General features: G+C 37.8%; 1 protein-coding gene across 2 annotated transcripts in view; it reads left to right on the top strand.

The window, feature by feature from the left end:
* Positions 1-20,105, top strand: part of NISCH (nischarin) — a 32,202-nt gene extending 12,097 nt beyond the window's left edge. For both annotated transcript variants that reach the window (XM_086618796.1, XM_086618798.1), the window contains 16 exons: positions 1,502-1,597; positions 3,618-3,713; positions 4,294-4,446; positions 5,707-5,775; positions 6,227-6,412; positions 6,622-6,750; positions 7,201-7,314; positions 8,124-8,232; positions 10,852-10,973; positions 11,878-11,933; positions 12,431-13,750; positions 14,174-14,348; positions 15,568-15,721; positions 16,272-16,400; positions 17,341-17,502; positions 18,711-20,105. In XM_086618796.1, the coding sequence (XP_086474922.1) occupies positions 1,502-1,597; positions 3,618-3,713; positions 4,294-4,446; positions 5,707-5,775; positions 6,227-6,412; positions 6,622-6,750; positions 7,201-7,314; positions 8,124-8,232; positions 10,852-10,973; positions 11,878-11,933; positions 12,431-13,750; positions 14,174-14,348; positions 15,568-15,721; positions 16,272-16,400; positions 17,341-17,502; positions 18,711-19,336 (3,696 nt within the window). In that variant the 3' untranslated portion in view covers positions 19,337-20,105. The remainder of the gene's footprint in view (positions 1-1,501; positions 1,598-3,617; positions 3,714-4,293; positions 4,447-5,706; positions 5,776-6,226; positions 6,413-6,621; positions 6,751-7,200; positions 7,315-8,123; positions 8,233-10,851; positions 10,974-11,877; positions 11,934-12,430; positions 13,751-14,173; positions 14,349-15,567; positions 15,722-16,271; positions 16,401-17,340; positions 17,503-18,710) is intronic.
* The last annotated feature ends 1,845 nt before the right edge of the window (positions 20,106-21,950 follow it).

Below are 21,950 nucleotides of genomic sequence, written 5' to 3' on the forward strand. Positions count from 1 at the left end.
AGCTATGCTTGCACAAATACTGGAGATGATGGTTCTACCAGACTGACATGATTGGTAGCATACTTTTGGAGTCTAGTTTGAATGCACAAGAGCTTTACTGATACTAAACACCTGCAAGCATTTAGAAGTCAATGCTAAACAGGTGTTCTGCCAACCTTCAATACACATAGTTCTGTAACAAAGATGTTAATTCACCTGTGTGATGTGGCCTCTTCAGTGCACCCTGTAGAGGTGCAGCTGCAGAATCTTACTGGGTGCTAGTAAGAAAGGGGAGATAGATAAATATTATTCTCTTCAACCCTGCATTCTTTGCAGACATTACAGGTAGGCTAGTGTATTTGTATACGTATGCATACATGCATGTGTATATAAATCCTGTAACCTTTCTCACCTTTGAGTCTGAAAGTTTTAAAAAATAATCTTAACAAAGCCCTTGGTGTCAGAGATGAGATGGCCCTGAATTTCTAGCTAAATGACCATTTCAGTGTACATATAAAATGGCTTCAGCGCAGATAGTTTTTGTTTGGAGCCAGTTTGGGTTTTTCTACCAAATAAATGAATTGGAAAGACTTTTCCTGAGTAATTTTTTTAACAGTGCTTGCTACAGCTCAAAAAGTTTTTAGCCCCTTTATTACATGAAGAGCTTCCTTTTAACTGTATGGTGTGTTCAAAGGGCAAACAAAGTAGTGGATCAGGGGAAGCTTCACTGGGGGACTTAAGAAGTTGCAAAAGCAAAATCACTGCTGTACTGGTATTCCTGTGGATCTTCAGTTGCCTTTGCCATCCTCTGTGTATATAAAATCCTCTGAACAGAGGATTCTCTGGCTGGAGGAGAACATATTTTTTAAAAAAATACCCATCTACAGAATTTCTGACCCTTCTGAATAGTGAGTGGGCATCTTCAGAGCCTGTAAGATACATATAAGACCAGACAAAAACCTTAGAGATTTCTTCCAAAATTTTGTTCACAGCAAACATAAATTAAACCACCTGCCTTTTATGCTGCTGATGTGCTCTGAGGCCAGAATCCAGTGACCACATGGAAATATTAGATGCATTTTTATTAGATGTGTACCAATGTCTAATGTTTTTTTCAAACCCATCTTGTCAATGCCTTGAACTTTATTCCCTGTAGCTGAAGACGGTTCTATCTTGGAGGATCCAGATGTTTCAAGGAAGTTGTTTTTAGTGAATGCAGCTCTGACTTGGTCAATCTTGCCTATGTTATCTTTTTTGCATGCTCATGTGTTACAAAATACAAGCACAAGGTGGCAGTTCAACTTTGGTGCTTCAAGCTTAGTGCACTTAGCTGGAGCAACTAACGTTTTTTCCTGAAGAGTTAATCTGCAAGTTTCATGAATCGTTCCGTACTTGAAAAATTGGTTGCAACTCTGACTCTTTCCAAGCTACTGTATTTGTGCTATTGCCTGTATAAGGCAAGCTGAAATGAAGACGAGTTGGGCTGTGTGCACTAACTATGTTCTTAAATGTTGATTGCTAGGTCACTGGAACAGGGGGACCTTTTGGAACCAGTAACATTCAGGAGCATCTGTTGCCTTTTGATCTGTCAATTTTCAAATCACTTCATCAAATAGAGGTATGACTGAGATACTGCTCATAATTTTGTAGAGGCTCTGTGAATGCCAGGTAGTTGAATGCTTTGGTTTGATGCTAGAATTGGGGAGTGCCGTGTTTAGGAGAACTGTTTCATTTGTGAAACAATGTTTTTTTCATAAGTGTTGGAAGTAAGGGTGCCAAGTTTAAATGTTAAGAATAGCTTGCAGTGTGTGTGTTTTCAAAAAGAATGTGATTTCCAGCATATACACAAAACCTAAACCAGAGTGGCTTTCCATTGCCTTGAAGAGCTAACAAATGGATTATAATGGGATCTCTTATTACAAAGTACTTATCTGAAAAGCATCAAATATTTGTGGAAATGTCCTGACGTTAAATTTACTTATGCAAGTACGCTTTTGGATATAGTGCTTCTTGTTTCGTAACTTGCAGGATTTTTTCATTGATCTGCTTTCAGTGTGAACGACAGGGTTTCTAGTAGTTGTTCAATGAGTATTGTACCAAATATTTTCCTGACCACTTCATATCTTTCCGGAGAGAATATCCGATTGTCCTGCAGCGTGTACTCTTTGTCCACTTTTGGTGGGTGCAGTACCTTTTCTAGTACGTGAACATTATTGTCTCATTGATATGAGAGACTGAGTTGGTTGAGACCTGAAGTGGATTCCTGTAGCCAGTGATTTATTGACACTCTAATGTGGGAAAGAAACTACAGCGAGCTTGAGAGTGGGAGAGAGTCTAACGTATTGCGGAGAGAATGTTGCAGAATAGTATTAATCATAGAATCATAGAATCGTTAGGGCTGGAAGGGACCTTCAAAGGTCATCTAGTCCAACCCCCCTGCAAGGAACAGGGATATCTCCAACTAGATCAGGTTGCTCAGGGCCTCATCCAACTGGGCCTTGAACGTCTCCAGGGATGGAGCATCCACCACCTCTCTGGGCAACCTGTTCCAGTGTTCTACAACTCTCATGGTAAAAAATTTTTTCCTAATATCCAACCTGAATCTACCTCCCTCTATTTTAAAACCATTACCCCTTGTCCTATCACAACTGGCCCTCCTGAACAGCCTCTCCCCATCTTTCTTGTAGGCCCCCTTGAGGTACTGGAAGACCGCTATAAGGTCACCCCGGAGCCTCCTCTTCTCCAGGCTGAACAGCCCCAACTCTTTCAGCCTGAATTTTCCCCTTTCCTGAGAGTGTGGATAGTTTCAGGTGTAGCTTTGCTTAATGTGGGGAGGAAAAAACAGTTTTTGGTCTTGAAGACTTTTGTAATTGTATGTTCATAAAAAGTTTTGGATTGACTGGCATCAAACTGACATTTTCATCTAGTAGTAAACACTGTCCAAGAATTAACAGTGGTAATGTGGAAAGAATGTATTCAAGGGTGACAGGAGCTCTGTATCTGTTTAGTGTGATTTCCCTGGTAGAGCAGCAAACATGCAAGTTGTCGTGGTTGCACAATGTGTGTGACTGTCTGCAGAGAAGGACCTGGTTGCTGGACAGAGGCTGTAGCAGACTTTTGGTGGTGTTCCAAGCTGAGCTACAGAAAAAACACTTTGTAATATTAAACTTAATCTGTGTAATGAGCTCACTAGTGTATTAAACACTTAGATTAGTATCTTCACTTCCCAGGTGTTTTTTCTTGTTTACAATAAAGAACATATGATACCTAAATAAAAAGGTAAATCCATAGCTTGAGATGTACCCCTCTTTTTGGTAACAGTAGAATACTGTGCCCTGTTAAACTGCATGGATAGTTTCACCTTGAATACACAGGGCAGGTAGAAAGTCAATGAAGAAGCAGCTTTGTTCAAATAAATGTTTGAATTTCACTTTTCTGTAGTTGTCTCCAATTTCTTGCTTTAGCTTTACTAAATATTGGTGCTTCTGACCTAATAATGACAGGAGATTTTAAGGGAGTGCTGTAACTACTTTCCAAACTGGTAGAGAATCTGCTATTGAACCTTTCAGCTGCCTCTTCCATGTCTCGTATTTATCTGTTCTAGCATTTCTGACTTCATAACTTTTTTTTTTAAATAGATCAATCATTGTGGGGGAAAGCTTATCAAAGGGCTGACTTCATCAAGAAATGCCCTGGCCACAATGAGTGTTCGATTTTCAGCAACATCAATGAAGGTAAGAGTGAGTTCCTACTTCTAGTGAGTGTTCAAAGCATGTGCAAAAATAACACACACATTGTGGAAATATCCATTTGGAGACCATGTACTTTTCTGTACTGCCCGTTGCAGGTTCTGCTTTTAAAACCATGGAACTGAAAGGGTTTGCTAACCTTTTGGAATCTCAACTTTAATAACTGGAGGAAGTGTTTACATGTGTTCTTTCACAGGGATATTTCTGATGCTTTTCTTGGAATGTATGTTTCTATTATTCATCCAGAACTGAATGCATATATCTTACTCTTTTCTCTGGGCTTTGATTTGGCAAGGGGTATCCAGTAGCATAACTTTCATAGTCCCTCTATTGTTCCTCCACGTTCCCCAGTTTGGATCAGCTGCCAGTATTGGAACTCTCCCCTGTAGATCTAAAATAATTCTGACCCGGTCAGCTCACATTTTAAGACCTACAACTTTAATCTAGGTGATTATAAAGCTTACAAATCTTCCTTACTTGTGTAAGGTTGTTTGGATTGTTTTCCAAACTATTAGCTTTCGCTGAAGATTTAAGCATGGTGTTTTAGTATGCTTGTGTTAAATAGGAAATCCTTGTGCCTGAGGCCTCCGAGTTTGATCAGTGGGAGCCAGAGGGTGCGACTTCAACTTGTCCAGTGACAGCAGTTATCCCAACATGGAGAACTTTAACGACTTTGGATATGAGTCACAATAGCATCTCTCAAATTGATGATTCAGTGGTAAGAGATATTTTTTCATTTGTGAAAAAACTATATCTGACCTTCTGTGGCACATTACACAACAGGGGGTTTTGCGTTTGCTTTATGTATGTTTTTTCTGAAGGCTTTTAAGTTGCATTTACTTTGTTGATTAGCTACCGAAGTTAATGGCTAGGAGATTTTTTCTTTTACTACCTCGATATTTTCTTTGCTAAAGGACAAAAAGTTGTCATTCTGTGCTCTGTAAGCAATGCTTCCATGAATACTGACTTTTTGAAACACACTTTTACTGTTTGCATTAGCCTTAGGCCACCTAGAAAAGTGTTTTTTTTTAAAAAGAACAAAATGCCTCTTGGGCTTAACTTTGGAGTGTTACCAAGGCTGAAGCTTCCTGCATGTTTAAAAACCTGTGGCTTACTGGCAGCCTTCATGACATCAAAGTAGTATTAAGACTGTGGAAACAAAATTTGGAGTATTTTGTCAGTACTTTAGAATTGTTTTGTAAATCAGTTTTTAAGAAAAAAACTCTAGCTTTCATCGCAAGAACGTGTCAAATATGAATACGTTTTTTTTACTTGAACTACTGTTGTGAATCAGGAAATAGTTACGTCAGTAGCTTGACCAGAGATCATGGACTTCAGAGCAGCATTCTTATTTAGGTTTTTTTATGATGTAGAATTGGGGTCAGGTCTGAGCCCAGGCCATAACTACAAGGCAAATCACTAGTGAGATTACAACCAAAATAAAGTGGAGGCAAATAGACTGATGTCAAAATTCAGCATCAGGTTCAAGGCTTGAGTCCTCTAAAAATAGAAGGCTTTCTGGGTTAATTGCATTTTTGAGAGGTTTATGTGACCTCGTAGTGCTTGGGTAATATAATAAAAAAATGAAACAAATCACTGAACTTATTCTGTTTTTTGGCACCGTTGTCTTTATCCAGGTTTGTGACATAGATATGCTTGCTTGATAAGATGGAAACACGTATTAATGAGTTTGATCTGTAGTTAATGGGGCTAAACTGGGAGCAGCTTGTCTTCAGTGAGAAACCAGGTTTCCCATTAAAACGTGACTGTGCTCCTCAGAGTGACTTTGTTTTCTTAAGAGCAAGATTCGAGACTCTTGTTGCACTAGGTCATATGGAACACTTTGTAATACCAAAAGCTGAGAAGAGACACTGTTGGATGATACCTTTCTTTTGCTTGTTGGTCAGCTGATAGTGAAGGAAGTGTGGCCTGATTTATAAGCTAAAATACTTTAACACAGGCTTTTTTCCTCTTCTAGAAATTAATTCCGAAGATTGAATTCCTGGATTTGAGTCACAATGGAGTGTCTCTGGTAGAAAATTTACAGGTAAATGATGCTTTTGAAGGTGAACTTTTTCTAGACTACCCAGGACCTTGGAACATGGACTTTCTTGCTTCAGAATTTTGCTGCTCATCTTCATGGAGAACAGTTTAAGCCCAAATAGTTCATCCTTCATAACGTCTTTTAATGGTGCATTTCTTGCTTGCTCCAGATGTTTTCTTTTCTTTACTAATATTGACATGGAACATTTAGTTCTTAACTAAATTCATTTGCTGCCAGCTGTGTCTGTGGGTTAGTAAAGCTGCAGTTGGGGAACCTTCCTTTCTACAAGCTTGAACCTGTGTAGTGAAAAATTTCATGTTGTGTTTTTCATGCTAGGCAGTGTCCAGCATGAAAACAGTTGCACAAAAAAATGAGCAAGCCATAATACAATGTCTTTGATATTATTGAATTTTACTGAACTAGCGTATGACATGGATTTTCTGTGCTTTTGTAGCATCTTTACAACCTTGTTCACCTGGACTTATCCTACAACAAGCTTACATCACTAGAAGGTGTTCACACAAAACTAGGAAATATCAAAACTCTGAATTTGGCAGGAAACCAGCTGGAAAGGCTGTGCGGTCTTAACAAACTGTACTCATTAGTCAACCTGGATTTGAGCAACAACAAAATAGAACAGGTAACTTGACTTTCAGCATCAAATTGAATTGTGCTTTAATCACAAGCCATTTCTTTTAGTGGGTGAAACTGCAAATAAAAGTGGCTGTAATGATTTTTTTTTTTCCCCCTGGCTATTGTGTGTGTGTAATTCATGCAAGAAATGCTCAGTCTGTATGTTCATTTTCATTTAGCCAATCTGTATTAATCCTTTTATTCAAAAACTTTCAGATTGATGAAGTAAAAAATATAGGAAACCTCCCATGCTTAGAAAAGGTTGTCTTATCCAGCAATCCGTTAAGCATCATCCCTGATTACCGGACCAAAGTACTTGCTCAGTTTGGGGACAGGGCCTCAGAGGTAAGCTGTGGTGCACTTCTTCCTTTGAAGCTGGCATTTGAAAAAATCTTTCTTTAAAGCTGATGAGGAACGTAGTGCAAATGTTCTAAAAACCTGACGAGTTTTTCGTGTGCATTGGAAAAGGTCTTCAGAGAATGAAACTATATTAATATTATTCAACTGTGCTCCTGAATCTAAATGCAAGTTTAAGCTGTCTTTGTTGGCTAACAGTATGTTAATACTGAAACATAGTTGTCCTAGAAGGATGTTAAACTTACCGAGCATTTCGGAGTTTGCATTAATTTCATGTTGTGTTAGAGCAAAGTCTAATGTGATAGTTGTTTTTGTCTAATGGTTACAAAGATGCACATAGTTTGCATTAAGCTAAGATGGTTTTTGATTATTACATTACTAAAAAGATGCAGGTCTGCCTTGTTATCAATATTTTTAGATGTTTTAACATTTTTTTAGGTCTGTTTGGATAACATTGTTACCACAGAAAAGGAACTAGACACTGTGGAAGTGCTAAAAGCTATTCAAAAAGCAAAGGAGGTGAAATACAAACTGAGCAACTCTGATAAAAAGGTGAGTTTACTGTGAGAGGAGTAGAATGTGCTGTATACAAAAAGCTTACAAAAAACTTCTACAAATTGGATCTAAGTGGAACTAATAAATTTTCCTTAGCATTATAGTTTTTAATCTTGTGCTTTAATGTGGTATGAGCTTACAATGTTGCCTCTTTTTCTTATTTAGTTTTCAATGTAATTTCAGTAATTATCTGACCTTCCTTTTTGTGCTGGCTTGGGAGAGAAGAAGTGGGAGGAAGAGATAAAATGACTTAATATTGTACACAATGATTATGCAGTTGACCTTAATGGCCATATTTTACATCTTATACAACTATTGCAGAGTTGTGATTTTACTGCTTGTGTTGCAGAGTACTGAAATGACTTTCCCAAATTTTCTTCTTGTGGATATTTAGCAGTGAGATAGAGTCAGAAATCTGAATCTTCTTTTTCTTATGTGTGTCTGTGTGCTGTGTAGTTGGTTAGTCTTGTTTCGGTAATACTTATTATCAGAACTGGTTCTGTCCATGCAGTGTAGAAATCCTGTTTCCATTCTCTTGTGGTTTGTGAAACTTGCTGCTAGTTTTGTCAATACAATGATTAGGCAGTGATCAGAATGACTTATGTAAATAAGTTCTTAGTGGAATTCCACTTAGTGTGAAAATAGAAACTTCAGAGGATGTGGCCCCACCTCAAAAAAAAAAGCTGGCACTAACTTTCCTTGTACTAAAATTGAGAAGGCTTATGTAGACTTATTTTTAGTTCAGGATCAAATGTGTCCTGTGTATTTAGGTTTTTTCTTTAATCACTGCGTACTTTCTTTATTAGATCAGTGAGGACTCCAGGCTCACTGCTGCCAGCTCCAAATCAAACTGTTCTTCTCTTACTGTTCGTCCTTCCTCTCCCTCTCTGCCTCGTCCTGTCAGCTCCAGCCAAGGTAATCATGTATGTATCGTGCTGCTGGGCTGAGCCTCTTGGTTCTGCTTTTCTAAGCTGCATTGATATACATGAATATTATGTGCATGGATATAGGGCTTATCAAGACAAAGCAGAAAAACCCAGTACTGTTGGCTTAGAAAGTGGAAGCTGTATGTGAATCAGCAAAACTGACCTGTTGTTCACTGTAGTGTTAATTAACTGTAGTGGAAGTTTGGATACAGGACTTTACTGTGTTGTCCTGCAGAAATCACCAGCAGAGGACTGTATCTTTTTCTAGTTTAGATAAATGCCTTAATGGAAAACCATGGCTTGTATAGACATGTCTTAAAACTGCTGCTTTACCTGTTCCTGGCCTGCAAAGTGCGAGCCCCAGCAGCATCTGTTCCTTTATTGCTTTTTTGTGAGAGCTGCACTTCTGTCAAACGAGAAGGAAGACAGAAAAAGGACATGAGTAAAAGACAGTTGTGGGATTAATGTTCTGACTGGGCCTGTGATTTCAGCACATCTGTTGTTAGCACCTGCTAACCTTACCTGAAAATTATTTTTACTGTATGTTTCAAATAAGAGTGCCTGTTGCATTAAGAACTTGGAAGAATAGTGTATCTTTCATCTTTTGCAGGAGCCTGTAGGACTGACTTGTGAATATACATTTGTGAGTGAGAAGAAGAGATAAAGATACTGGTTTTGGCTTTTGCCTGATTGAAAACTTAAAGCGCAGTAGGATATGAATAGTGGCAGAAGACGTTAACCATTTAAGAGAGCAAGGATTATATTCTCCACAATTCAGAGTGGAACATCTTATTCTTCCCAATAAATTGGTGGATGGGGGAGAGAAACGTGCCTGAAAAGCTTGGTCTTTGAAAAAAGTCCATTGCTGTGATTTCTGCAAAGTCAGTAGAGGTTTCTTAGTTCACTCTAGAAATGAAATTGTTCTGACAGCATTTGATTAAAGAACAGACAACTTAAATAAAAATTTAATTGCTATTCGTGTACTTCATCTGCCTTTGTAGCCCTTCTAAGATCACTTTTCATATGCAGGTAAAATGCCAGTTCTTCCAAAATGAAGTCAATGCTTGCTTTAAAATATTAAGCATTTAAGTTAGAGGATTGAGGCAGTTTGTCTATATAACAATTTCAGTTTTATACAGGACTAGCTGTAAAAATGCATGCTGGCAGTCACTGTGACTGTTTAAAAGTTATTTGTCAGTAGTCTTTCTATTACAGTAAATGTTTAGTAGCAAATGAGACTTGGGAGAAAAAAAATGTGGATCTTTCTGAGGTACTTGAGTTTTATAGGAAGACTGGTAAAAGATTCAAGGTTTATTTACTGTAGTCCTTTTCCATAAAGTTTCTTTACTAGAGTCTTGGGGAAGACTTTTATAAAAATAGTGGGAAAATGAGGACTAGGGCAGGCTATTTCTTAGTTTTAACAATAGAAATTGATTATTTGCTACTTTTCAAAGTACTGATTTTGAGAAATTTGTTTTAAAAAATAGAAATATGCTAGACAATTAGTTTCACTGTTAAACCTTAAGTCATGAATAATGGAATTAATTTCCTGATATGCTGTTTCTATGAATTGTATTCTCTGCAGTTTTTCTAGACACCATCTGTTTCCGTAACATATTATTCAAATTAAATGTCACTGGCAAATAGCTTATGGAAAAAGATTAAATATTTATATAGGAAACAAAACCAAAAATAATGCTGTCATGTTCTGTTTTTCCTGTCAATTTGAGTTTCCTTCTTGCTAACGCAGTATTTTGTTCAAGTAATAAATACCTCTTGTGTTTCCTCTGACTGTGAGATGGTTTGATGTAATCTATTAAACTTCACCATCAATTCAGAAAGATAAATGTGGGAGTTTGTGCTCAAGCCAGAAACATAGCCACACTGTAATTCCGTTTATTTGCACGTTTATAACTTGAACTGGCTGGCTGGCTTAGTGGTGATACTGAAAATTGATTTGCTCTATTGTGTCAGTGCAATGCTGTGAATATCAAACAGGAAAAAGTCAAATGTCCTTGAGAGTGTTGGTTTATATGCACTCATAAGTTTTTACTGATGATTCAGCTTTGAACCCTTCAAAAAGGTTCTGAATAAGGTGAGATAACTGTCTCAAGTGTCATTTGAGGGGCCAGACCTTCTGAGTCTGGTTGAAGGATTTGCACAGATACTTGTTTACTTGAAGCCTACAGAAGTTTGAGAGAATGCTACAAAGTTTACTGAGAGTGCTCAGCTGTGTGTTTGCCAGCCTGGCAATGTTTTGGTAAAAGTAAGAGTTGATATTAACAAAACTGACTAGTTCTGTTAAAACTAAGTCATGTGAAGAATTCTTACACCAGATGTTGAGATTTAAATTGATTGTTAGCTTGAAAAATGAACTTTAGCAGTCTTGAATGCAACTTTCAGTGCAGTTGAAGACGCTTCTATAATTAGACTAAAATTCTAACTGCTTTTGTCTTTTTCTGGCTATTAAGTGAAGATATCCTTTAGCTTTAAGGATTTATGATCAGATCTTGATTATACAATTTTAATTTCACTTGTTTGGCAGATACTGTTAGACATTCATTTTAATTTTACTTCAGTGATTTGAAGAATTCTTTGTTTGTTCTAGAAATAATTTGTGAAGAAACAGTCCTAGCCAGCAGTTTTTTGCAATCCAGTGGTTCGACTCCTACAGACCATACAGTTCCCCAGAGATGCTTTGAAATTCCAGACTCCAGACGTAAAAATCAGGTAACTGCCATCCTTCTGTTTATTTTATGGTATTTTTAAAACTGTTTTTTTAAGCTTATTTTTGATACTAAACTTCAGTTCTCATAGTAATCTGTAGCAAAGTTTGTTTTTTTGATTCTCGGAGCTATTGTAATAGAAAAGGAGGTAGCCCCAAATTTGAGCGAAGGAGTTGGCCCACCTTGTAAACTAAATGCATAATCCAAGTTTACCAGAGTTGCAGAGAACCATTGTCACTGTATCATGACTTTGAGATGTTTACCCAGTATTACTGTCACATCATTTAATGTCGCTTAGATACTGAGTGTAAGACTTCTGCCTTATCTTATTACATTATCAGTTTTTTGGAAAGCAAGTGTCTTGCTAGTTGAGTGGAATAACCTTCTCCCTGTCGATAGGTAATGGCCTTAATTTGTCTCCTTCAAGCTGCTGCTGTTTGATAACTTGTATATCGTGATTTCATTTGTTGTATTGGAAATACTCTTGCTGTGCATGGCTTCAAGGAATGAGACAGCAATGCGTGGGGGAATCTCTTCCTTTGGTACCAGTGTAGTTGGTCTTGAAGTTCCTTTACCTTTTTGCCTTGCTTTACACTACTTCAGTGAAAACTTCTAGTGTACTGAAATGTCTATGGGTCGCAGGCTGGATCTCTTCTGAAGTCAACAGCAGAGTTCATTCTTTCCTGCCTTAATGGAATTCCCAACCTCAAGTAAACAGCGTTTCAGGATCCTCAAAGGATATCTGTTCAGCTGCCCATGAGTACAACAGTCAGGACTTTGCAGTGAGTTGGTTAGCTTTAAAAAGCAGGAGCCAACATTAACTTTGATTTTTTTTTTTTTTAATGTATGCTGAAGTCTGACAGCAGCTGTAAGTAGTTGATAGCTTCCTGATGTTTTCTTCTCCTTAGGCACCTGCCCCTCTATTGGATTCATGCAAAGAGTATGGAAGTGGTCATCATATGTGGTAAGTTAGATATCTAACTTCTAGTTTAAATCTTCTTAGCTTTGGGGTAACAACAGTGGATGCTGCATTTTAAAACCTGGCCTTTAAAGCAAAAGAGTCTTGTTGATTGTATGCTGCCTCTGGTGTTTTTTGAACCAAAATAAATTTCATAGTGTAAGGTGGTTTTAGCCTTTGAACCCTGGAATGCAGTTGGTAGTTTCAAACCCAGCGATAGCTGTATTGTAAAGTGCTTTAACTCATAAGTATATGCTTATTGGGGTTGGGAAATGGAAGATGAGTTAAACATTTTAGGTTTTGCTTTCTATAGAATTACATGCTACCAGCCTTTAAAATCAATGGCTGTGTGCAGTATGAAGATGTTTTTTACAAAATTACACTGACTTAACTGTTGTAACTACAGTGAACCTCGAAGTTCTGAGAAGTAGCACTGTGGATTGTAGGTAGCTATGGCTTTTTAAACTCAAGTTTGTACTTACTGTGGCTTATCTCTTTTGAAGTTTGGATCGTTCAGAGGAAGAACACTATCTGGTGCCTGACCCGTGTAACACCATCATCTTGCCTTTTAATTGTATGTCATACACTGCCACAAACCAAGATTTTATCCAGCACCTTTCTGTCTTGATAGTACAGACTGTGCAGAAATCACCCCCCTCCTTTACAGAGAATAAAGGAAGCCCTCCAGATGATTCCAGAACCACAGAAAAAGAAGATGGATATTTTGAAATGGGACTTCATGAAGGAGATCAGACTTTTGAGTTCAGCACTACTTCAGATACTGGATCATCTGACAGTATAGCAATGGAGAGCATTGACATAATCAAAATTCTCTGGAGTTTTTCTATTCACATTCAGAACTCAGGACTCAGGCAGTTTGCTTCCTGTTTGGTTTTGACTGATGATATGCTAGCTGTGTTTGAGATTCCTCATCAGGAATTGAGAGGAAATGGCCAGCACATCCCTTCTGCCTTGAAATTAACGCTGTGTTTTCCATATACTGATCTAACAGAGTTTGGCTTTCTCCTGCCAGAAATCTGTTTAACACTGAAGCTGAAAAACAGTGACAACTACTTGTTTATTGTTTCAGACTCCCAGAATCTTCAAGACTTTTATTCCTGTTTACATACGTGTTGCTCTCAACACTACACGTCAGTGTTACCAAGCTCCACATTGTGCTGTGGAAAAGCAAACCTCCAAGAGTTTCTCTGTTGGCTTATGGAATTGAATTGCATTTCAGCAGATGACGTTGAAATAAAAGGTTGTTTCCCAACATATCTTGTTTGTGGGAATAAAACCAATGTTCAGAAAATCCTGCATCAACCAGAATCAGCTGGCAATAAGAAAGACTGGTCAAAAAATGTTTTCTGTTCTGCACTTTATTCTTCAGTGTATAAATCTTCTGACCAGGGTCCCTGTGTGATCCATCCATGTTGGATATTTCTAACACCTCAGCATTTGTACATAGTAAAAGTGGATTTCAGCTTAATGCCAGGTAAATGGGTAGGCACAGAAGAGTTGGGAAGTGTATTTAGGCTGAGTAGGATTCCGTTAGCATCACTTGTGTTGCATCCGGCTCATGGTTCCATCCAGCAGAAGGGTTCGTTTCTGGATGGGCATGTGCTGGAGTTGCTCGTTGGATACAAATTTGTTACAGCAGTGTTCGTTCTACCTCATGAGAAATTCCACTTCCTAAGAATCTACAGTCTTTTAAGGACACTCCTGCAGGATGTTAAGACTATTATTATTTTCAAAGCTTCAAGCAAGTCAGATGCTGTAAGAAATCACGTTGTGGAGGCAGACAGACATGGTCAGTCAGCAAGGTAATGATTCTCATAAAAGGTCTGTTGCACGGTGCTGAAGTTAATGTGGCCTAGCTACAGTTGTCACTGTAGTTGTTTTTGGCCTGTAGTATTGATGAAGTACTTTTTCATTTTGCTAGTCTGCAGTATGTGTGAATGGTTATCCTGGACTGTACTTGTCTACTGGTTTTTTGTTTCTGTTTTGGTTTATTGTTGCAACATAAAATGTATTTTCTTATGGAAGGAGAATTATTTCATGTGCTTGCAGGCTGAAGTCATGGCGGATTGGCAGCTATGCTCAAGAGAAATCATTTAAAGTAAACTATTAAGAATAGAAGATGCCTGTTCCTAATTTCTGAATGAAATATGAAGTGCTAATTCTTGTAGAGGAAGAGCTGTGTATTTCCTTAAATTTTGATGATGTGTTTTATGGATGTCTTCTAGCTTTTGCAAGCCTCATCTGACGCTGTCATCTTTATATCCATCTGAGTTTCTAATGCAGAAGATAACAGAAGATAACCAGATTCCTGTTCACCTTCGTGTTTCTGTGTCTCTGCAGTATGTGGCTGGGCTGAAAGGAAATGCCCTAGTTGAGTTTTTCCATGGCAGCATTGCAGAGGTATTGTGCCTAGCCCATGTGTATAAAAGATGCCTTGTGGCCTCTCGGTACTAGACAGTATTTAAAAAAGAACTTTCCTGATCAAACTTAAAAACAAGAGTTGGGCTCTGCGAAACCTGGAAGTGTTTTGATAAAAACCTGTTGTGTTACTCCATTTTGAGTTCCCTGCTACAGTGATTGGGATCCTGCCAGGCATATTTTGCTTTCAGGATCCTTGATGCAGAACAGGAGAGTATATTAGTGTATGTCTTGCAGATATGGTTACTCAAAGAGTGTTCCTCTTTTTGCTTTGAAGTGGCAAAAGGAAAGAAAATTACTAGAGTGGAATGATTTTGTGATGGTATCTAGCTGAATCAGTAAATAAGTGTTGTGACTCCTTTGTGTAATATGAGTGCATGAATACAACACAGCATGTACACGGCTGTAGGTACTCCAGAAACATGAGCAGGCAAACCTAATTTCTGAAAAATAGAAATCCTAATTTCTGTTTGGGGAACATCAAATTTAGAAGTATAAATCTTGCTTTAAATTCATGATGCGGCTTTTTGAGTGATAAATCATTGTGGTCTGAGTACAAATGTCAATTGAAAAGCTTATTGAGAAATAGAGATTTTAAAAATTCCCTTCACTTTCAGTCTTTTAAGTAAGCACAAGTTATAAGTTGTGCTTCTCTTTGGAGAAGCTGATAAAGCAGGTGACTCATTTGAGGGTTCACAGGAAGCTCATCAAGCTAGAAGCTGGGAAGATGCCTAGTTGGAACAGCAGCTGTAGTGGCAAACTGTGCTTCTGTCCTCTCTTAAGCATCTTTGAAGCCAACCCCTCAGTAGCATCTGAAGGCTCAGTGGACTTGTTGAGGCTTGGGAGGCACTGTTCATCTGTTGGCAAAAATTTTGTCTGCAGTGTCTGTTCTAGAAAGTCTTTTTTGTGCACTCAATGCTTTTATTTTTTCTAGTTTTGGTCAAAAAACAGTGAATAATTGGACAACAAAAATAATTTCTTACATAAACACAAGACACTCAGTAGAACACGATTGTGTTCACCTCAAAGCTGTTAAATGCAGCAACTTTGAGGTGAACTTCTGCTCTTTGATTGTAATATGTTCAGATGCTTCAGATTTTGAAATTGTTCTCCTAGTAGTCTGAAATTACCTCTAGGATGATGAAACTGTCTGAAATATCAAAGTGTGCAAGTGATTTATGAAATACAATTTACATCTTAGGTGGAAAATGAAGAGTTGAGACATCTCATGTGGTCTTCAGTTCTGTTCTACAAGACTCCCAATGTGGAAGTGATGGCTTGTGTGCTTCTCTCAACCAAAGCTATTTACTTTCTTTTGGATGATTCTTTCATTCATGCTGATGAGCACCAGTCAGGTAATGTAGCTATTTTGATCCCTTAATAAGGTTACCAACTTAATCCCTGTCTGTGTGTTTGTCTTTAGTTTAAGTACTGATTTTGGCTGATACTCTTACTTGGATCTCCTGGTTGAGGGAGAGAGGCACAGTTTGCTGTATGCAAAGTACTTGTGTGAGGCTTTTATGTTCAAAAACCAGTGTCTTGAGTCATGGTTGCTTCTCAGACAGACCCTTCCATGTACTCTTGTGTCCATGGTTTTCAGATGTCTTTTCATAGTCCCTAACATCACCTGGGCAGCTAAAGGTCCTTTCATAACCAAAACTGTAAGTGAAGGGTAATGAAGGTCACGGTGTGTATTCAATTAAATCTGAGATGTGATGGCTACTTCAGGAAACACTGCTAACAAGGATATTTGGTTGTATTTATTGCTTGAGAAATTATTTGCTGCTATTTCCACCTTCTTCCTAATTTCTTCCTTCAAGTGTGATGTAAGATTTGCATATAAAAGTTACGCTTGTGGAAAGAAGTATAATTCTTTTGACTTTATCCTATTTCCTTTTTCGACAGATTTTTGGAAAAAAGAAAATTTGGATTGTAAAAATAGCTCTTTCCACCTCTCTTGCTGTTATGTGCTAAAACTTAATGACCTGCAGTCAGTAAATGTTGGCCTGTTTGACCAATACTTCAGAATTACTGGTGAGTGCATCTTGTGTGTTAAGTTTTTCCAGTTCTGTTTTGCCTGTTAGTCTTGTCTTAGATGAATTCCTGTCTTTATTTTATTAATGAGATGGAAGAGTATATTATGTTGCCTCTTTTTCTTAAGAGAAATTAAGTTAATGTAACACTGGTGGTGCTGTACCAGTAGGCTGATAATACTGTCTTGCAACATCTTGTAATTGAGGTAATTGGGAAGCTTAATATCAATGAATTAATTAGTCCCACAAGTGCTTTTAAAAATATTCTAGTCTTAATGACACATCAAAAGGGAAATTTTAAAGACTTTCTTTTTATTCTGAGGATTTGACTGGCAATAAAGAGTAAGATCAAGGTACTACCTGTGTTGCAAAATGTGGTGTTGCTGATTGACTTTTAGGATGGAAAATGAGACCTTAAAGTTTATGAAAGGTAATGAAGTCAACTTCAAATGTAATGGCAATAACATGAGTAAAGTTTCTGGGCTGGTGCTTTGCCTCAGAGTCCCACTACATGTGAGCCATACTTTCCTGTGTTCTAAAATGTCTTCTCACTGTGTCGGGACCTCGACTGGGGAGGTGGGGAATCTCCCTTGTGGCAATGCTTTAAAGTGACCTTATGTAGAACAAGTTCACAAAGAAAAGGGTAGTTTTCCTGTAAAACTTAATAAGATAAGGTTGAACCTGTACAGCAACAGTTGAAGAGTTAAATTGTAAGCATACATCATATTTTAAATCAAGAGAAATTAATTTTGCGTATTTTGAGGGATTTGTAAAGGTTCTGTCCTCTTCTGAGGATTTGAAAGCTTTCAGAATAATGATGCATGTTTTCAGGAGAAATAATCCTTGCAATAAATCTGGTTTTGGTGACAGTTGCGTGTTGGTTGAAGAAATTATAATGCCACATACATGTGTGAATGGCTTATATTCTGTCTTCTCTTCAGGACACTCTGCAGATCATATAGTCACCTGCCTGACAAGAGATAGTTACAACACTCACACCTTCATACAGCAGCTGATGGCAGTTCTGTCATTGCTTGCACGCACACCTTCACCTGAACCAGTAGATAAAGACTTCTACTCTGAATTTGGGAGTAAAAACACAGGTAAATGGTCATTTCTACATGTCATGAGTTATTTAGGCATCAGTGTGTCATCTAAAGTGTACTGATGAAAAACTCTTGAGAGAAATTTGTGTTAATTGTCTCCTATTTGACACTTTAACCTAAACTCCCTGACTTTCATTACCTTACATGTGCCTTATCTTAACAGAACGGTTAAATATAAAGTCTTGCACGTGTGAAGTTAGTGATGGCTTCTTGAGTCCAGCAGAAACAGCACTTCCTGTACAGGATTTTGGTGCACGTACTAGCGTAGCTCCTACTGCAAGTTTCAGCCTAACCTATAAAGTCTTGTAAGTCATTAATAAACAGTGAAGGTAACAAAGTCTGGAGGTTACATTTTTCCTTGCTTGGTCAAATAAAAGAATCCTGTTATTCTGTGAGAATGTAGCAAAGTGAAAACTAGACTATTTTAAGGTGTGTTAGGTTTAATTCCAGTATCAGATTGAAGCTAGTTGAAGGTAGGAAATAAAATGACATTTTCCTGAAGAATGATTGTTGTTGTTACTGTTTTAAGGAGAAGCTGTGGGAGCCCAGAAAGTGCAAGGTTTGAGAAGTCATAATCTTTTTATTAGACCCATTGATTTATGTGAAAAAAGCAGGCATGCTTTCTTCAAGCTTTGCTATGTTGCGTTTCAGCACTTAACTTACAGGGTGTAAGGGACTGCAGTGTCACCTCCTGCTGTTCCAGAAAGTAGCATGGAGCAGAGGAATGTGCTCATTGAGTAGAGATCTGAAAGCAATTCGTGCATAGTCTTTCTTGTTTTAATTTCTGCCTTTTCTCTCTGCTTAAAAGAAGCAGGAATTTTGTGTTTAGCGATCTAATAATGCTTTTAGTGAGTTCAGAACTGGGGAGAGGGAAGGAGGCAGAGGAGGTCAGCTGGTAGGGAGGTGGATAACCTCCAATGTGAGAATCCAGCAGTATTTCCTCCTACCTCTTCTGCCATCACCCTGAACTAGTTATGTGGTTAGAAATTTGCAGAAAAGTGTGTTGGTAATGCAACAGAGGCTCCAGTAGAGATCCGCAATCCAAATAAAATTATTCCAGTATTGTTATATATAAGTAAAACCATATATGAATAGATACAAAACTTGGAATTCTTCCAGCTGCAGCTGTCAAAGGTTATTGCTTATCCTAATGCATTAAGTATTGTATAATACTAAATGGAAGTATTATGATATGTTTTTTTCAGGAAAAATGGAGAATTATGAACTGATTCACTCTAGCAGAGTAAAATTTATTTATCCAAATGAAGAGGAAATTGGGGACCTTGCTTTTCTAGTGGCAGAGAAGATGGATGGTTTGAATCTTCAGTCCCTCAACATCCTTTTGTATGTGTTGGCATTTCAAGTAAATCATGTTGAAGGATCTGCCCAAAACACTAGTTCACTTCAACCTAAAACACTTATATTAACCAGCTCTGATTTATTCCTCTTTGATGAAGATTATATCAGTTACCCACTACCTGAATTTGCTAAGGAACCACCAAAGAGAGATAAGTATCAGCTTACAGATGGAAGACGAATCCGGGATTTAGATAGAGTACTTATGGGGTATCAGACCTATCCACAGGCCCTTACGTTTGTGTTTGATGATGTTCAGAATCAGGATCTGATGCAGAATTTAACACTGGATCACTTTGGAGAAACTGATAGTGCCCCAAAGGGAAATGGCAAGCAAGAAGGCAGCAGGAGCAGAGAGATCCAGTGGTACATCTTTATCCCAAGTGCAGAAAGCAGGGAGAAATTAATTTCGTTGCTTGCAAGACAGTGGGAGATCCTGTGTGGTAGGGAGCTGCCTTTGGAACTCACTGGGTAATAATTGCACAGCTAAGTGATTTCGGTGTCTATTATAAGGTAAAGCACAGTGTTCAAAGAGAGAGCGCCTGTCAAGTTCTGATTTTTAATAAGGAGCTGACCTGGACTCCCTTGCTCCCTAGTGCAGTGAGCATTTAATAGTACATAGAAATATTCCAAAGTGTTAATGGGACTGAACTTCTTGTAAAGTCTATTTTTTATGCAATAGTATATAGTGAAAAAAATCATGAGTCATCCTGGGAAACTGTATGGAAAAATTAAGGAGTCAACACTAGATGTGCTGTTGTCTAGGGCTGTTGAGGTTTCTGCTGTTTTTCTGTATATATCAGTCTTGCTGTTCTAAACAAATTCTAATGTGTAAATAAGGGTAAATGCTTGTGTATGTTCAAGTGCAATGTTCTTTGTACAAGAAGTATTTTGGGTATGCTGCTAATGCTTATTATTTAATGATCTTACACTTTTACATATGTTTTTCTTTGAGGCCAAATGTAATTATTTGCTGTCTATCATGAACATAGCAGTAAAAATTGAGCCACAAGCAGGTGACATATTTCCATATGAAATTAGTTTCCTGGGCATTCTTTTTCCTTATCCTAAAGGATAAAGAAGAATTGCTTGTTAAAGATCCACTCAGTATTGTCTTGAAAGTGGAAATACCCAACATGGGTATATGAGCATTTTGTCAGCAAATAATGAATTTGTATCTCTGAACAAAGAAAGTCTTTCTTTTGCCTATTTTGTCAATACAAATAAAGTGTAATTTAACAGTTTTCTTTTGGCCTTGTCTTTATTCAAGCTTATCTTGTGTTTCAGGATACCATATGGCAGTTCAGCAGCACATACTGTGTTCATAGAGTCTATTGTAAAGTATGAAAATACACAGCAAGATGAAAGAAGAAAATAGTAAATTCTACTATAGCAAGTTTGTACTGGTCCAGAAATAGAGCTGAGTCATGGAAACTGAGGATCTGCAGCTTCTTAAACACTATTTAAGAAGGATTTATTTCAAGTACTTTTGCTTCTTTGTCAGATGTTAGGGATTTGCTTTCCAAGTTGTCATCTTTAACTTGAATATTACCATGCCCATCAAGTTTTAGCCTTCCTCATGATAGTAAAATCTGTACTCACCATTATGAAGACAAATACTGAGACTTTGAAGAAAAGACTGTTCTATGTCCACTGGGATTAAGAAGGGAAGGAAAGCTTTGAGACGCATGTGCCAGCTGATGTTGCTTAAAACTGATGCTTCTTAAAAAACACATAGAAAAATTTAGATCGGAAGAGACCTCTGGGAGGTCCAACAGTCAAGCTGAAAATGGGGCAAACTTCAAACAGATTGCTCAGGGTCTCCAAGCGTGGCAAGTCCACAGTGGCACTGGGAATTTGGTAGTTGTGTGGAGTATTCTTCCATGCTGAGGAGCTTAGCTGTGCTCTTTAGACTCTGGAGGCCAATAATGTTGCAGTCAGTGCAAGGATGACAAAGACACAGGCAGCCAAAGACAAATTGTATTGTAGGATGCAGTGGAATTCCCTAAGCAACCAAAGAGATATGAGGAGTGTTACTTGAGTGCTGCCCTGTTACAGTTTAGCAGAGGAAACCTGGCCTCTCTCAAGCTTGGACTGAACTGAGCGATTAAGGTACATACTGTAGACCCTTAGGGAAAACTAAATTTTACTGTACTTCAGAGGTCTTCTGTGGTCTGCAATCTCAAGGATACTTATGTTCATTTAAGTTAAATTGTCATTAGGTAGAAAAAACTGTAATGTCTAAAATAAAAATCGTAGGGATAAAATAATTAAAAGCTTAGGTCTTTATTAGTTCTTTCTAAAGTAACTCTGTTAATCACTTATTTGTAATTCTCATAGGTAACACTTAAGAGGAGCCTGTGGCAACTTGAATAGTCTGATCTGCAAGCATTTGAGAACTTACGCAGATGAACAGATCATTTACAATATGGTTTATGGTTTAAGTGAATGCAAAGAGAATTTGTAATGAGCCCTCTGGAGCTGTCTAGGATTTGAGCCAACACGAATAGGTATCTTTGCTTCTCATAATAGGAGTTATACTTGTCGATTCTGGATAAGTCAACCCTACTTCTATCTTATTTGTAAGGCCTGTCCTGGGGGATGCTTTGTGCTTGAGATGACCTGAGTTCTGTTTCTAAGCATCCTTCATAAAGCCTAACTGTCCAAATGTATTTTAATACACTACTGCACATCATAGAATCATGTATTAGAATAAGCAAGGATAATCCCCTGCTTGTTACATAGTTTGAGCAATCAAGGTCTCTTCAGATTTTATTGCAGAAAACACAGCTGTGATTTAACTTGAGATTCTTTTAAGGCCACAGTTGTTAAAACATTGAATCTATCCCTTTGGATCAAATGATTAATTTGGGAAACAGGTATAATTCCCCCTTGAGTGTTCTTGGTAAACACTGATCACAGTTTAAGATGAATGAAATGTTCAATAATTTGTTAGATACTGCAGTATTTCTTGATTCTTCCTTTAACTATCTCATCTGTGGTGCTATCAGAACTATTTTCAGGGCATTTTTGCAATAAACAACCTTTTCTACTCTGCCAGGTTAAAGCATGGGCTACGCAAAGCGATG

Source organism: Tauraco erythrolophus, chromosome 12 (assembly GCF_009769465.1).
Source record: "Tauraco erythrolophus isolate bTauEry1 chromosome 12, bTauEry1.pri, whole genome shotgun sequence".
NCBI lineage: Eukaryota > Metazoa > Chordata > Aves > Musophagiformes > Musophagidae > Tauraco > Tauraco erythrolophus.